A 16,945-nucleotide genomic window follows, 5' to 3' on the forward strand; every position below is an offset into this window, starting at 1 on the left:
TTTTTTAGTTTCCCTTTTCTACATGTCTACCTCTAAGCTCCTTTAACACTTTGACCCTTTCTTTATAAAGACTTATGCAATGATACTCCCTGATTGAAGTGATGTAAAATCACCAAATGCCAGCAAGCATGGTATAGTTAAAAGAGAACTTTGATTTCTTTTTGTCTTCTCTATTTTAGGACAATGGTATGCAGTAAGACAGGCAGCAAGCAGCAGAATGTGAAAGCCATTGATGTTAAAATTGAAACCGACCCCTTTCTGAGTGGCAGATATGATGCTCTTTGTGTGAAGGATGAAGGTCAGCATTCATATGTTATTGAAATAATGTGCATTCACTATTGTGGCATCTACAGTAGGATTTTTTCCTTCAAATTTCTTACTGGTGGAAGCAATAGTGGGAATTTTAGAAAAGATATCCTGCAGTTAATCAAGGAAGAAACCATCCAAGACTGCACAGCTAAAGACCTCATTTCTAATCTTGCAGCCAACCAGTACAACTCATGAGATGTCTAGTATGTTTTCCTATGGGTTATTAGAGTTACAGCGGATGCTGTGCCATTGAAGAATTGGGACAATACCTTTTTTAAACTGTATTTATTCATGGATCTAAATGATAAAATAAAAGCTCCCACATTAAAAAACACATTCATTCCCCCCAAATATACACAAAGACAGGTACCAATCTCCCATCAACAGTGCTACTACAACCCAAATCAATATCCACAGAAGTCTTGTGCTCTTTTCCCTTTCTCCCCCAGAACCTGGCAGCTTCACAGTGCCTCCACTGATGTAAGCTTCCATGTTTCCTCATCTCTGCACAGTAATTTATCCCCTCCTGCTCCTTCCCACAACTCCACACAATACGAATCCCACTATCCTCCTCTCATCTTTATCCCCAAACCTCAAATTCATTCCAAATTTATTACCAAGCTCATAGAACTTGCACTTCAGCATTTAAAAAGATTTTTCAAATTTTCTGGTGTGGAGCCAGGAGAAGATTCTTTTTTTTACCAAGTTCCAAAAATTTCCACCTGCTTTCCAAGTAAGCATCTTTCTCCCCTTTCCCCTTTTTTCTGCCAGGTATAGACCAGGCGTTTGGGATATTGGCTATATCCTGATTAAAACCTAAACATGAAACTAGATTTCCATTTCAAGAGCTTTACCAAAGTTTTGGGTTGCTCAGGCACAGGGACTGACAAGAAAAGAGAAATTATGAGAAAAACAGTTATTGCTAGTAAATGCATTGTACTTTAAAATCCACTCCTGAGTTTGAAAGTTTAACCTTTCAGCAGAGGAACAAACTGGCTAAACTCACAAGTGCTGATGCTCTCCTCTGCTTGCCAGTTTCATCAACCATTTGTTGCATTTTTAATAAAAGCACTTTTGCGATTTCCTCCTCACTGCCTCTCATACAAAAGAGGCTTTCTAGATAAACGTGCACTAAACCATCTCATTCTCCTGCTTCAAATCCTTCTTAAAGCTCTCGTTTGCCATGATAACTGTAATATCTTTGCCAAAGCTTAGACTGCTGGTGTTACTGCCTATTCCACTAACCAGCGTCGCCCCATTGTTTTCCTATACTCCTTTGTCTGTGTTTCTCTTGCATTTCACCTGTTACCTCTAACCTTAGGGCACAGACACATTAACATACCACATACTTTGGTATAACTCACATTGGTGTTGCATACCAATGTAAATTACACCAGAATCAGGAACAGACAGATGTGCAGCAATTCCAAAGTTACTTACAGAATAGCCAGCTATATCAGTACCTCACTGCTAGGTGGCAGGGGAGCAAGTAACAACTTGCTTGCCTTTAACAAATAGCTAACCCAGGATGGATGTAGACAGACAAAACCTAAACTGGAATGATTTATACTGGTAGGTTACCCTTGATTCTTTCTGGGGTAATTCTCTATTGCAAGGGTCAGCAACATGCAGTCTGTGGGCCAGATCTGGCCTGTGAAGCCACTGAATCTGGCCCATGGAGTCACAGGGCTTTCCCCTGCCTGTGCCCATGCCTGCTCTGGGGCTGAGCAGCTAGGAGCTGTGCTGGGTCCAGGGAGCTGGAAGCCATTCTGCATTGCTGCTGCTTCTCACCACCCCCAGCCCCTCTCAGGGCTGTGTGGCATGGGCACAGCTTTTAGTCAGAGGAGAGCTGTGCTAGGGCTGGGGAGCTGGAAGCTGTACCCCTGCTGCTGCTGCTGCTGCTGCTGCAGCTGCTTCTCTCTGCTCCCTTCCCCATCCCAAAGGCTGCTGTTTAAATAAATGCAGCTTCCAACCAGAGCAGAACTTCACTGGTGCTAGGGAGAAGCCCCAGCAGCATGGAAACAGCTTCCAGCTCCCTGGCCCTGGCACAGCCAGCCTTTCAGCTTAGATCTGTGCTTGCACCACCTGAGAAGGAGGGGGCTGGGAGAAGCAATGGTGCATGGACACAGCTACCAGATGAGCAGTTTTGGCAGGGGTGCAGGGAACGCCCCCCACCACTGATGTACTGATGAAGTCACCCAGACTGCACCAGACTGGGGCTGGGCTGTTCCAGCCCACAGCTTGAAAAAGGTGGCCAGGCCCTGCTCTATTGGATCCAGCAGTTACCCCAGTGGAGAGTTTACATTTACTGGTGTAAAGCTGATTGCACCATGTCCAGGTCCATATTCTTACACTGCAAGTTCTTTGGGCAGGAAGTAGATCTGTGTTCTGCATTTATACAGTGCCAAGTGTAACAGAGCCTGAGTCTATGATGGGCTGCACAGCACTGCCGCAATAAAAATACATAAGTAAAACAAAAACATAAAACATTCCATATATTTTCAAACACTGAATAAATTGTTTTATGATACTCCTGGGCTATGGGCAGAAATTACACATAAACTAGTGTATATGATCAGAAAACACTTCAAATCTGTAACACAACAGAAGTTCAGTGCACATAAACTGCTTTCAAAATGGCCAAAACCCATTTAACATAAACCTGGATGGATGTAGTATCAGACTTAACTGATTTAGGTTAAATCAGTTTATTGAATTTCTGTTCCAGATCCCCTCCAGATTAATTCATAGTCTCCCAGCATCCCAAGACACTTTACACCTCCCCTGCAACTCCTCCCCCCCCCCCACCACAGGGTGGGTGCGCTGGCCTTGGCCCAAGCAGTCTGCTGCAGCTGAGCAAGGAGGCATGCTCTAGTGCCCTCTGGCTTCTGGCCTGGGCCACTGCAAACATGTGGCTACATTTCCGGAATCAAAAGTGAATGTCTGTTCACTTGCTTATGGATTCAATCTATGCAGTTTAGCCTAACCTGCAATTGAATTGATTAAGCTTCCGGCTTTTTCGCTGCCTGTACTTTGCCATAGATATGGGGAAAGTGAAATATTACATATTAACAGACCATTTAGGAACTGCTGATTTGTACAGGACAGGTTGACTCCTGGTGAGAGAAAGAGAAGGCTACATCAACACATTCATGTCATGGTGTTTAGCACAGAAACATTTCTGGATGGCAGGAATGTGTCCTCAGTTTGAATACTCAAAAGATTTTTTATAAACAATGGATGTTTTAACAGGGACTTTAAATCCAAGGTTGAGTGATAATGAGCCCCAAATCTGTCAAGACAAAGCTGTAGCATCTGGGTTTAGCATCTCTGAAGTTCCTTTTGAAAGCTGAAGTTTTTTCACACTTCCTCACATTGTGAAGAGTATCTTTTTTTGCACAGGACGTGGTTGCTGACCATTTCACTACAGAGCCAACTGCTATTGTTTCAATCTGTTGCTAATTGTCTCAATGTAATATCACTATTATAATGCATATAGGATGTTCATAGAATTTTTTTTAACTAGATTTTATATTTTTATGAAAAAAAAGCAACATGGTTTTGATGTAATAGTAGCATATTTACTGTAGCAAGTCTGAAAAATACATTGAAAGGCAAAATATGATCCATTGGAAAGGTATGACAGAAGCGCATTGACCTGAATGAGGTCAATATTTGGCTCTAAAATCGCAGAACTATCTCGGAAGATGCTGAATACACAGATTCTCTTAGAACTGAGTTTCCTGTTAACGAAGTGTTCTGTGAATGGATGCCCATTAACCCTCATCCCCACCTTCTTGTTTCATGTAATTTCTCCCTTTTGTACCTTTATCTAAAATAAGCCCTCATGTATCTCATGCCTATCTCATTATTATTTGTGTAAATCAGAAATCAGTCAATCTAAGTCAGTGCTGAGAGAAGAATAAAGCTCCTAGGGGAAGGGATGTAAACAGAAGCAAAGGTCTTTTCATCTTGTTAGGGGCTACTCAATGTTTTTCAGGAATAGGCTCCAACAGTGTTAGCTGAGGCAACAGAATGCAGGTAAAGCATTGTGCGCACGTATGACAGTCTGTAAATGAGCACGATGATAGTATAGAGGAGCGTTTCTCAAATGGTGGGGTGTGCCCCTCTGGGAGGAGCATTAAAGGTTTCTGTCAGAAGGAGAGAGCATATGTGAATCAATACAGCAATCCGGAGTGAGCCATTACTTCAGCCTCTCTCATGCCTTCTATACTTCAGCTGGTGCTTTCCTCTCCACCGATTCTCTCAAAGCTCCCACACTCCGGCTGTTGCCACTGCTGTTTTTGTGTTGCCAGTTCTCCTTGCTGGTGATTCCCTTGCCAGTCACTGGTAATAGGAATTTGCAGCAGCAGCTGAAACAGGAGATGTGAGAAAATCAGCGGTGAAGCAGAGGTGGGCTGAAGTACAGAGGGTGTGAAAGTGCTCACTTTCCTACAGTAAGACATAAACTCATAGGGCTTGAGAAATGCTGGCATAAAGTAATTGAATGTTTGCTGAAAGAACGTCCTAGGGTTCACAAGTGGTAGTTTCAGCTCTTCAGAATCAAAATCCTGTATCGTCATCATTACTGCTTGTATTAAGAACTAGGAAATATTCTAGCTACCTCTCAATAATAACAATCCATTTATATTCAGTTGACATTCCCTAAGAGCTGGGAATTTTCCTTTTTGGAAAAAAAATGTAGGAGTTTAATGCCAATTCTAAATATGCCATGCAGGCCTCATAAATATACCATGCAAGCCAGATGTGGCCCATGTATATTAAGCCCTCCCACAGCAAAGCTTATAACAATACATGTAAATATGAAAGAAATAAAAAAAAAGAAAATCAAAGGGTTTTCTCATCAAATGTTGTTCCTGTAGAAATGTACTCAGTATCATATTTGAGTACAACTCTTTTGGCTGACTTTGTACCTTTCCTGTGCAATTCTTTTTTTCAAGTAAGTCTAGAAAAATACCTTTATCACCAGCTCCTGAGCTTTTCTGGTTCATTTTTTGTTTGACTCTCAGATTTTCCAAGCACCAAGTGAAATCTCAGGTCTGTTAGACTCTCATTTGCTACTGTTCTAAAAAAATGAACAGGCAGCACCTTGTAGTGGTCTATGGCATAAATGCAAATAAAATGTTATTAGGCATAACCAGGGGTTGATGGATTATATAGTTAACCCAATTTACGCTTTCTTCAGCAAATAAAGGAAAATGAACTTTTGCGATTCTCTAAGGCAAATGTCCTTTAAAAGAGCAAACTACAATTTACTATGTATAAAGTCAATTGATCCTATTTTCTGTGCATTAACATGAATATGGAGATTTTCAATTTCTGCATTGATGCAATGCTCTTTTCTAAAACTTTGCATATGTCTGAAGGTGAATTTCCATGTTCCTGGTGATGTCATTTATACTAGCAAAAAAAGCTATTCTTACCAGTCATACTCTGATGAAAGAGATATTGGCATCTTAACATCACTAGCTTACAAGCTATATATGGTTATATTAGTGTTTTGGCTCCTTGCATTTTATTTTTTCTCAATGTTTCTATGGAAAAAGAAATATTCCATGTATCTGGGCATCAAGAAAGAAAGCAACTACCCACCAACAGTTTTTCCAAAACACAAGCGTCCCTCTGAAGAGCTGGGAGTTACAAGTGAGCTCTAGTAATTTGTCAGTGATTACACAACCTACCAAAAACTACAGATACCTCTCTGGGATAATTCTACTCATAGATTATCTTAGTGGCTGATCTTCAAAGAAACCCAAAGCAAAATGTCTCATAGTAGCCTCCAGAGTCAGCGAGTAGGTGAAATATATGGAATGCTGGTTGGAAAGATTATCAGTCCTTCCAGAAGGATTCTGAAGAAACGGAAATGTGCATCTCTATAAAACACGATTAGCCCCATCAACTTGTTTTAGATTTCTGTGCATAACATTTAGTGAAGGTGTCTCAGAAAGGCTTTACAGCTCCAAGAGTTACACCTAATTTAAGTTAAGCAAGTTTTTCTATTGCAAATGGAATTTTATTAGAGGTCCACCGATATATCGGTCCGATCTTGGATTGGCACAGATATAAAGAAAATTGACTATTGGAAATTGGCCTGATGTGGCCAGTAATGTAGCTGATAAATGCCCTATGCATGTGCGTAGCTGCAGCAGCCCATGTAGGTGGCAGGGAGCACAGCTTGGCAGCTTGGAGAGCTGCATCCAGCTGGTAAGTCTGTTGTAGTGGCAGGGGAGGGGGGAGGGAAGGGGCATGGGGGCGCAGATTAAGGCCTCCGCGGTGAGGGAGGGAGCGGGGCTGCCCAGCGGGGTGGGGCAGGGCATGGGATGGAGATGCGGCTCATGCAGGGGGTACGGGGGTGGTGCTGTCACCGCTGCGTGCACCCTGGGAAAGCATGGGGGACATGTGTCCCCTGGATCTGTGTGGGGTAGGGTGGGGTGGGGTGAAGTGGGCTGCAGCTGCAGGCTTGAGCTGGGGCTGCACCGGGCTGTTCCCTTTTGGGGCTGGGCAGGGATGCACTCGGGGAGGATGGGGTGGGACAGGAAGTGGCTGTGGGGTGTATGTGTGAGAGCTATTGGGAATTTTGGGGTGATTGCAGCCCCCCCCCCGGCACCTCTCTCCTCACCACCGCTGCCTGCCCCAAGCACAGCCTGGCCCAACCCCCACTGGGAAGAGCCCAGCCCATCCCAGCCCCAGCTTGCAGCTGCAGCCCATCCTACCCTGTGCAGATCTGGAGGGCACACCCCACCCCGAGCTCTCCTGGGGTGCGTGCAGCAGCGGGAGCCACTCCCACCCCCACATTCCCTGGACAAGCTGTGGTTCCGTCCTGTGCCCCGCCCCTGCCAGGCCGCGGTTCCTCCAGCCTCTGCTCCAGCCCCAACCTCAACTCAACCCCAACCCCACTCCCTCCCTCACCACAGGGGCCTCGATCTGCCCCTCCTCCTTTCCCCCCCACCTGCTTCCACCACAACAGACTTACCAGCCGGACACTGCTCTTCAAGCTACCAGACTGTGTATTGGAAATGGGATCAGTATCAGCTGATATGCCTCCTTAAAAATCAGCTATTGGTATCGGCCCCAAAAATCTGTCAGCGAGCCCCTAAATTTTATTATCCTAAAATGACTTATATTCACTCTCTATCAGGGAGATGTCTGCCACTAACTCTTTTCCAAGTATTGTTTGAGATTAACATTATTTTTCAGATGGTTATTACTCTTGAAGTCCAAATTAGAACTGACTATGCCATCTGATATTCTGAAAGACCTTCTAATTGTCTTGGAAAGAAAAATCTACTACATCCTAGCAGCTCTTTTGTCAAAGCCATCACCAGCTTTAACCAGTTTGTTGGTGATGAATATTCTTAGGCCTTTTCTGTCCTACACAGTTCAGTTAGCTTCAACACCTGCATGGTAACCCTAGTGCGAGTAGTTATGTCCACATGCAAAAACCCTTTGCTCAAGTGTGGTGGTGCTTTTCATCTGAGGTGGCTGAAACAGAGTATAAACTGGAGCTCAAGTACTGCTAATACTTAGGGCATATATACACATGCTGTGTGGTGGAGGGGGGACTCTGAGGTCTGCTCTAATTAAAGCACCTGCAGCTTCACCCGTATTCAGCATCCTGTACTTTGTTTGATGAGCTTTAGTTAAAGCACCCCCGCTGCCATTTTGAAACGTGGGGATGTTGAATACATGTGGTGTGGAGGCTGCTGGAGTGTGCTAATTAGCATGTTCCAGCAGTCTCACAGTAGACTTGATTAATTGAATCTGCTCCTGTGCTATGCTTGCTATGCTTAGCACATGTTGGAGCAGAGGTCTGTCACATGTATAAGGTGCCCGTAGTGTGGATAAATGGCATCACTGTAATGTGGGTGGAGGCCTAACCTACAAAAGTGCTGCTAGTCCTCCAGTCCCTTTTCTCAATTACTTTGGGCCATATTTTCTTGCTATGCACTTGCTCCACACTTCTTCACCAGGAGTCATATATCAGTATAGTCCAGGCTGGCATTGGGCCCCATGTTTGTACACAGCTTGCTGTGTCTGCAACATTGCTTCTGCAGGGCTTCTACAGGTGGTAGTGCTTCTACAGAGCTTCTATAGGCTCCTGGACCACTATGCTACATCAACTACATCATGATTGTGTACTGAAAAACCAAAGACTCCAACAGCCAGGAAGTCCCTGAAAATGTGTCTGTATTCTGAGAAGATGGCCTGACTGATCAGCAGTTTTCCTTATGCAGAGTGCTGCTCCAGAACTGCTAGACAGCATAGGAAGAGTCCTCATTTTTGAAAACCTGCTTTAGTTCTCCTCAGTACATGCACCTGCATAAAGTTGCTACCAAAACATTCTCTGTTACGTTTCATGTTCCTTTGTCCCAGAATAAGTGTTGCATTAATACCAGTGGTTAACACGTATTGTGGCTCTGAGTTAGATAAATGCCTTACCAATGGCTGATACAATGAATACAAACAGAAATATTAGGCATGCCAACCTGGAAGTGGTATACTTAAATGAGTTGCTAGGCTAAGACCATGAAAAAATAGATTCTCCCACAATACACTGAGAAATAATTCAGAGACCAGCTCATATCAACACCAAGACCCATGTGATATGCCCACAAAAATCCCAGTGCTTCTCACAATGTGGTTTCTTTCACTTGAGCTAGGCTAACATGAATGGGCACACTCAAGTGAAATACACAGTGGACACTTGGCATTATAAGGATTCTTCTTTTTCCATTCCCACAATAAACCTGTTCTACACTGAAAAAAACAAGAACATCTATTTAGCATAAAAAAGAAGGTTAGGAGTAGATTTAATCACAGTCGAGAAGAACCCACAAAGAGAGATTTCTAATAGCTGAGGGCTCTAGCAAAGGCATAACAAGATCCAATGGTCAGAAACTGAAACTTTGTATGTTCAGACTAAAAATAAAGCACAGAGTTTTACAGTGAGGTTAGTGAACAATTAATTTCTACATGAAAGGATGGTCCATCACCTTCGTCATCTTCAAATTAAGCCAGATCCCTGTTCAAAAGATATACTTTACCCGAGGTTATGCCTGAGGCTTTCAGAAACCACTTGGTGAAATATATGGTTTGTTTATGCTAGGAGTCAGTCTAATGAATAAAAATGGTCCTTTCTGCCCTTAAAAGCATTTAATTTATGACTCTCCATCCAATCATTTTTAAACAGAATAAATTATTTTATTGGTGTCAATGAAATAGCAACGTACTTGGACACTGATAGAGCTCTGTCAAACTACTATTTAGGAACAGAAAATTTCTCCAGAGTAGTTACTGACCTGTATTGTACAAATCTTTGAAAGTTTTGAACTATTTTTGATACGGTCAGTTGCTTCCCATCTCTCTGAAAACTGCTTAGCTGCTGGGTTAGGTGTAGATGGGCATGTGTAGGCATCTGTGCCAGGTATTTTTAGGGCAGTCATCCATGATGTGATTTATGTTTACGTAGTGCTGTAGTCAGAGGCCATCAGAGTTGATTGAGCTCTTCACCTCTCCTAGGTTCTTGAATACTTCACCTTTTCTTTTTCCATTTAAATTGTCAGTTCTCACATTTTTGTTTATGGTTGGGAGGCTATAGAAAACAGCTAAACTGTGTGACAAGCTCTGAAAGAGAACATGCTCCATTTATCTCCTGTTAGCTTGTTCCTGTAGAAGGCACCCTTCAACTTTACATCCTGGAACTTTGTAGAAGTCATATCAATTCTGTTGCAAATTTGAAAATGGAAGTGCTAAATCTTACCCTTTCCACATGATATAATCAACCATTTGGACTCTATAGATGATACTTTCAGGTTAGTAGTTCTATTACTATAATGCTTTGGAGTCTATTCTTTCCTCAGTGCAGACACATCACTGCTGTTTGTGCTAATGAAAGTACACCTAATGGGCTCTAATTTTTCATTATGGCAATAAAATATTTTTTATTCCTCTCATTCTTGTCAATCTCCATTCACTCTTACCATTTCACAGGAAACACATTAGCTGCTAACTACTGTGATTACTTCTTCAGATGCCTAGTCTAAATGAGACTGAGCATGAACTGAGCCTTGTGTAACTACAAAGAGGTCTGTTCTGTTGTCAATGTGTAAGTGTGTAACTTCCACTAACACCTGAAGGTGTCATGTGGTAGCGTGTAAGGAGTGGATAATAGACTTCAAAGCTTTAGCCCCATTAGGGTGTCCTCTAGTGGCAGATACACTCAATTCATAAAGATTAAGTTCAGGCCATAAGGCCAACCCCCAAATTAGAGAGAAAGTACAGACAAATAGATATGCTAACATCTAATGAATCTACTTGCAGGATTAGTATTTTCTGTATTTTCTGTACAAAGTTATTAGCAACAAAAAATCTTTAAATAAACAAACATATCTTTACTGGGAACTCAGTCATCACTGGATATGAGTGAAAATATCCAATGGGATCCGAGCCTGATTGACAATGTTTTCCACAGTCATTGGTGGCTCTGAGATTAGTGAAGAGGTTCCCAAGTATGTAATGGGCTATGGAAGAGTTCATATATTCTAAGGCTAAACACTGTCCATTGGGGTTTTGGTAAGATTTGGGTCTTAGCATCCTAGGCCCTCTTTTCAAAGGGAACTCTGTGGAATTTGGGACAGGAAGGGGAAAGGTCATAGACGAGATTGATCCTTCTTTACCAACTCCCTTAGAGGGAAGGAGAAATCTTCAGGAAGAGCATTCCCATATCACTGTTACCAGCTAGATGATCTGGCTGTTGTTAATGTCATCTTTGATTATTATAACTGTAATAATGTTTCCGATTCAGCTCATTTTTCACCATGGCTGCTGCTGATTGTTTATACTTGAATTTCTTTTAGGTAGAATAAAGGCATTCAATTAAGTACATTTCACTTTGTGTATAGTCTTTTTCACTTTCAGGTTCTCAGTGTTGCCTTTGTAAATAGTCTCAAAATACGTTCTGCTCTTACATGCATCTTAGATTCTATTTCCTGATATCTGTGCAGGTTTAGTACCTCAGTTTCTCATAATTTACGGCTGTGCAAACCTCACCACTTTGTGACGGTAAGAGCACAGGGTTCTGCATCACAGGTTAGGTTCCTTTTATGAAGGCACTATGAGATTCTGAATTAACTCCTATTATGAGAAACACAGGCTAGATTAGAAATACAGTTGGGTAGAGTACTAGATGGCTCAGGGAATTGGAAGTAGCTATCTGTGCTTTTCATTCCTGTTTGACTGGGGTATGGTTAGTTCCTGCCACCTGACAACTACTTCACAGACAACATAGAATTAACCTGGTAGTGTTACACAGAAATGTGTTGGAGGGGTTCAGCTGGTATATCTAGGTCTATTTTCACAGTTATTAGTCAAGCCCCATCCCTAAGCAGTACAACTAAAAAACAGGTTAAAGTTTCTCCTACCATTCTTGTTTTTTCTTCTTCTTTTTTCTTCTTAGACAAGCCGTGTGGGGATCCACCATCTTTCCCTCACACAATCCTGCATGGTCACACTGGTTTTGAAATGGGCGATGAGCTGCTCTATGTTTGTGCCCAGGGCTACATCATGGGCAACAAAGACACTGCTTTTACATTGCTCTGTGACAGCTGTGGAGAATGGTATGGGCAAGTTCAGGCCTGCGTCAAAGGTAAGCATGCACACTGAGGTCCTAAACAACTATAGCTGCTAATACATCAGCCAAGACTGTCCTGGTTTTGGGGAATTGCTGGGGACTGGACTGTTGGAGGTCTCTGCAGGACTTCGGCATAGCAGCCTCTCTCCAGCTACTCATGCAAATTGCACTTACTCTTGTGGTGGCATTCAGCACCCTTACTAAGTACCAAGCCAGCTACTTCTTGGATATTCTCATGGTGAGCTCAGGACAACAGTTTCTCCAGAAGCTATGAGTGTTCAGGTAGGTAACTAGATTAGACTAGGGAATCCATGCTCTAAAGTGGTATTAGAAAAGGTAGGCAGGAAGGATTGTACTTTAAATAGCAGTCAGAGATACTCCTCCTAGGGAGGCAAATAAGGGAGCAGGGAGCAGAAAGGGAATATAACGTAGGAGTTAGGAGAAGGTGAAGTGCAGGGAGATGAGATGGGAATGGGGAGTACCTGAAATCTATGGACGGTTTAGCAAATTAGCTGGTGACCTAGAAGTCTCCTTTTCCCGGACTACTTGAGCATTATGGTCATGTTTTAATTATTTTCTCAAGCTCTTTTGGTCCTATTAAAGGAATATGCTACTGGGAAGAAAACTCTTTCAACAGGATGCACATGAATGCCTCCATTAGCAGCTATGCCCTCCTTGTTACCTCAAGACCTCCAACTTATCTCTGTTAGCTGCCCCTTGGAAAAAGTTGTCAAAAACTGGCATCTGTGCTATTAGCCTATGTGGCCCATGAACAAAGAAGTTTTAATACGAGGTATCAGACAATAACATCATAACAAAAACAAATGGAAGTAGTAAGTGCATGCTAGTTTAATGCCGTATAACACAGAGAACAAAATGGTTTAATTTTCCACCCAAACACTGGAAGCACAAAGCCCTTAATACCTTTTTTGATATAGCACGTATCCAGGGTTACACCTGTCTTCCTGTATGTGTGTCAAGCAGCCAGGTATGATGGGGTGGTGATCATGATTAGGGGCCTTTGGCATTACCACAGTAAAATTAATAGATGATAAAAATATAATGGGTGTGTCTACATGTGCATTAATCTGCTTTAGTTAATGTGGATTAAATATAGTACCTCCACTGTGAGGTACTAGGAAAATGCACAGTAGCTTGTTTTAATGTGCATTTTTATACATGCTCCGGAAGGCGCAGGGGGACACTTTAATTAGTGAGCCGCACTAATTAAAAGTGCATGAATGTCATGTGTATCAGTGTCCCCCATGCTGAAAAATGGCAGCAGAGCACTTGGAACTTAAGTTCATTGAATGAGCTTTAGTTCTAAGCGCCCCACCACCATTTTTCAGCGCGGTGATGCTGATACATATTGTCATGGTGTGGGGTCCCCAGGGATGGCCATGATGCCTCTAGGGCACTGTGACTGTGCCAGTCTTGCCCAACAGGCACCCTTTTTCTTTCCTGCCACACCTTGCTGGTAATTATAATAAATAGGGAGGCTGCCCTCGAGTTTATGTTTGGACATGGTCCTGATGGACTCCACTGAACCCGGTAGGTTCTTGCACCCATTTTTGGGTCCTGCTTAAAATGGATGCCTCACGGGACAACCTCAGCCTTATGGGCTAGATGTGTGGCTGCAAAACCATCCCTTTACCACACCCCATGCCTTGCAGACTGTATTCAAACATTGTCCCTTTGAAGCCTTGCTATAGCTCAGCCTCTCCTTCATCACTGGGCTCTCTGCACCCCTGTCTCTGTGCCCACAGATGGGCCCAGGGCCCTGCCATCTTCTGGTCAGCTAACCAGATGCAGGTGCAGGCTAATTCCCTCGTTAGCCTGCTACCATAGTAACCTACACCTGTGGGGTTTCTGCCTGGCTCCTAGGGCCCTCTCCCTAGGCAGTTTCTTCCCCTAAAGGAGCAGGCACTTTAGGGCCCTACGACACACATGGTGCCGGAAGCTCCTGGAGTGCTTCTATTTCCCTGCACCAGCAGACTCGATTAATTGGGTCTGCTCTGAAGTGCTGGATTTCCAGTGCATGGAGCCAGCTCCTTGCATGTCTATAGGAGCCCATGGTTTTTAAATGATGCTTAATGAACATTAGCTTATTTTAATGTGCATTACTAAATAGAACATTTATTCAGCAATGCTTTAATGTGCATTAAAATAGGCTAATGTGCATTAAAGCGCACATGTAGACATGACCAGAGGATGATAAACTGATTTATCATTACCTGTTCTAAAGTTACTAGCAGAAACTTCCTTTTTGGTAAACGAAGATAAATTAATAGCACATTTATCCTTGGACTATATACACAAAACCAAATGGAGTTACACCATTGGTAAAGTTGGCCCTAACACGGCATGAGCACATTCTTTGCAAAAGAGTGTGGGTCAAACTCTGCCTGCACATTCACTCATGTTGCAGCATGAGGTTGATCAGATACAGTGGGTGTAAATAAGGCTAGTCATCGGGGCTGAGGTGGTGTGGGCACTAAGGTGTATGGTTGACAGCTTAGAAGTTGCAAGTTTGAGACCATGGCAGAGGTGCTCATGGCACATCCCTGTCTGATTACAAGGAATCTGTGAATTATATTAAATACCTTGTTATAAGGAGATGAAGAAAGAAGCATAGTGATGGTTATTCACGTCATGTTATTTGTTTTGGATAGTATCTCTGCAGACTTCGGAGTAATTGTTCATGCCTTCACAGTAACTGACTTGGTGTAGTGTTCTGCCCAATTTGTCTTCCTTGTACTTCCACAGAAAGCTTGCTATCTCCTGTTTTCTTTATTTTGTTGGGCTTTTGGAAGCTTACTCCAGCCAGTTTGTACCAGGATTCTCTTCCAATATTTCCAGGCTCTTAGATGTGGTCATCACTACTGGTCAAAATGAATCAGGGAAGATGCAACTGATGGGAGCAAAGGGGAAGAAAGAGATTGGCAAAGACTGGAGTGATAGAAAAGTTGAATGAGGGCTGCCTGCGTATAAAGAAGGGGTGGATTTGATTATTGTCATATATAAAACTGTAGCCAGCTTAGTAAATTTTCAAGCATTAGTCAAGTGGCACTTATGACTCAGTATGTCCATCCATCCATCAACACCTGCTGGAATCATCTTTGTGGGTTGATGAGATGAGACTTCATAATACCAAACTGCTGCTGTGCTTTGGTAGAGATGGGATTCAATATAAAGGCTTTTCAAAAGATTTTCTTTGATTTATCAACCAGGCCTTCCATAGTCACAGTCTTTCGAATCCCTTATTCTTACAAATCCCCTTTTTCTTTAGTATTAAGCATCAAGTCCCATTTACTGGAAATAAGCTCTGAGCATATCCAGCCAACTATGTATTTAATATCAGAACCAGCCCCTTTATGGTTGGTTTTTTCCTTTTTTTTCATTCTGATGTGGGATGTGACTCGTAGATCTTTTATGTACTAGTTTTATTTACTCAAGGAAGGGTAACTACTGATGTTACAATCAAACCAGAGATGTTTTCAAAGCAGTTTAAAGGAGTTATGCCCTCGGATATGGATAGAGCGCCAAATACATTGTTTACCAGATACCATGCACAAGGTATGAATGCAGGTCTTGTATATTTTGTACTATGTTTATTTTTATAAGAAGCCACATAGTTGCTACATCCTGGGCTACTGAAATGAAAAACGGATGTTTGCACTCGTCTTTGGGTACGAAAAGCAAGCATACAGTGCAGGTACGAAAACCTCTATGCCTTTTTATAAATATACAGAGAAAGACCTGAGTCCCTACTGTAATGTTTTTATTGAGGCTGTATCTCAAAGACTCTCAAAAACTGAGATTTGCTTAGGATGCAGGTGTTTGCTCATTTTGGACCCAAACTAAAAGTGCTCTTTTTAAATTCAGTGGGAGTTGGGACCTGATTCTATGAAGTGTTCAATACCCTCTTACTGCTTCCTGAATCCTGTCAAATATATGATTTTTTACAAAATGTGTTCAGAATTTAATTCTGTAGCATAGATATGGTGTTATCAGAGTTGAACAAATTCTCTTTGAATGAAGCCCAAAACCAGGGTGGCACATTGCATTGTAAGATCATATTAAATGTGTTGTCCACCATGACCTTTCTAACTCTTTCAGTACTACTGATTTGCAAACTGCTTCCTTCTTATAAATATTTGTTTTGTCATGATTTTTCCAAAATCTATTAGCTCGCATTTGTGTAGAAGGGTCTGGTATTGTTATTTCCTGCTTCTTCTTATCTATGGTATCTTAGAAGGTATGCCTCTTCTGGTATTAAATACACCTTCCAATTAATTATGCTCAGCAAAGTTAATTAACATATGGCTTACTCCTTCCTCCACTAAGGAAGATTTTTAAATTAAACTATATCTAAAACTGATGTATAAAGAACATCATTAGGCACTGTCATGCACTATAGTGTAAACTGAAACATCTGAAAATATACTGAATCATCATGAGAAAGAAAAAATGAACCACAGCATCTTTTTTTTGTACCTACAACCAGGTCATTCAAAATTCTCCACAAAATAATTTCATCTAAGGGATTCTGCTAGATACAATCAATGTTTCATTCTTTCAAGTAACATTTGTCACAAGATATTCTTTAAAGCTTTGAAAAACAAAATGTCTTTTTGTTGTATTTTCAATTGCATTGTTTTTTTTTACTGCTGTTCCTTTCTATTTGCCTATACAGCCCATGTTCAGGGAGGACACCATGACTTTGGCAGCAGTTCGGGGTACCCAAATAGAAGTCACTTGTAATGGGTCACTCTTGACTTTCCTTCTGGTCTTTGTCAACAGTCACTCCATTTTTTCTCTTCCCTTCTCTCTGCCTGGCTTTCTTGGAGGGGTGTAGGTTGTAGCTGTGTTGGTCTAAGGACATAGACAAGGTTCTTTGGGTGAATCTGATATCTTTTATTAGACAAATTTAAATAGTTGGAAAAATGTTTCTTAGCAGGCTTTCAGGTTTAAAAACCCTTCATC

At 42.0% G+C, this 16,945-nt stretch overlaps 1 protein-coding gene across 1 annotated transcript in view; it reads left to right on the plus strand.

Annotated features, from left to right (window-relative positions):
* Positions 1 to 16,945, plus strand: part of SUSD5 (sushi domain containing 5) — a 70,866-nt gene that overhangs the window by 34,342 nt on the left and 19,579 nt on the right. Inside the window, exons 3-4 of the mRNA XM_025204110.1 lie at positions 180 to 298; positions 11,786 to 11,974. Coding sequence (XP_025059895.1) covers positions 180 to 298; positions 11,786 to 11,974 — 308 coding nt within the window. The remainder of the gene's footprint in view (positions 1 to 179; positions 299 to 11,785; positions 11,975 to 16,945) is intronic.

This window comes from Alligator sinensis, unplaced genomic scaffold, assembly GCF_000455745.1.
Source record: "Alligator sinensis unplaced genomic scaffold, ASM45574v1 scaffold1118_1, whole genome shotgun sequence".
In the NCBI taxonomy this organism is placed as follows: domain Eukaryota; kingdom Metazoa; phylum Chordata; order Crocodylia; family Alligatoridae; genus Alligator; species Alligator sinensis.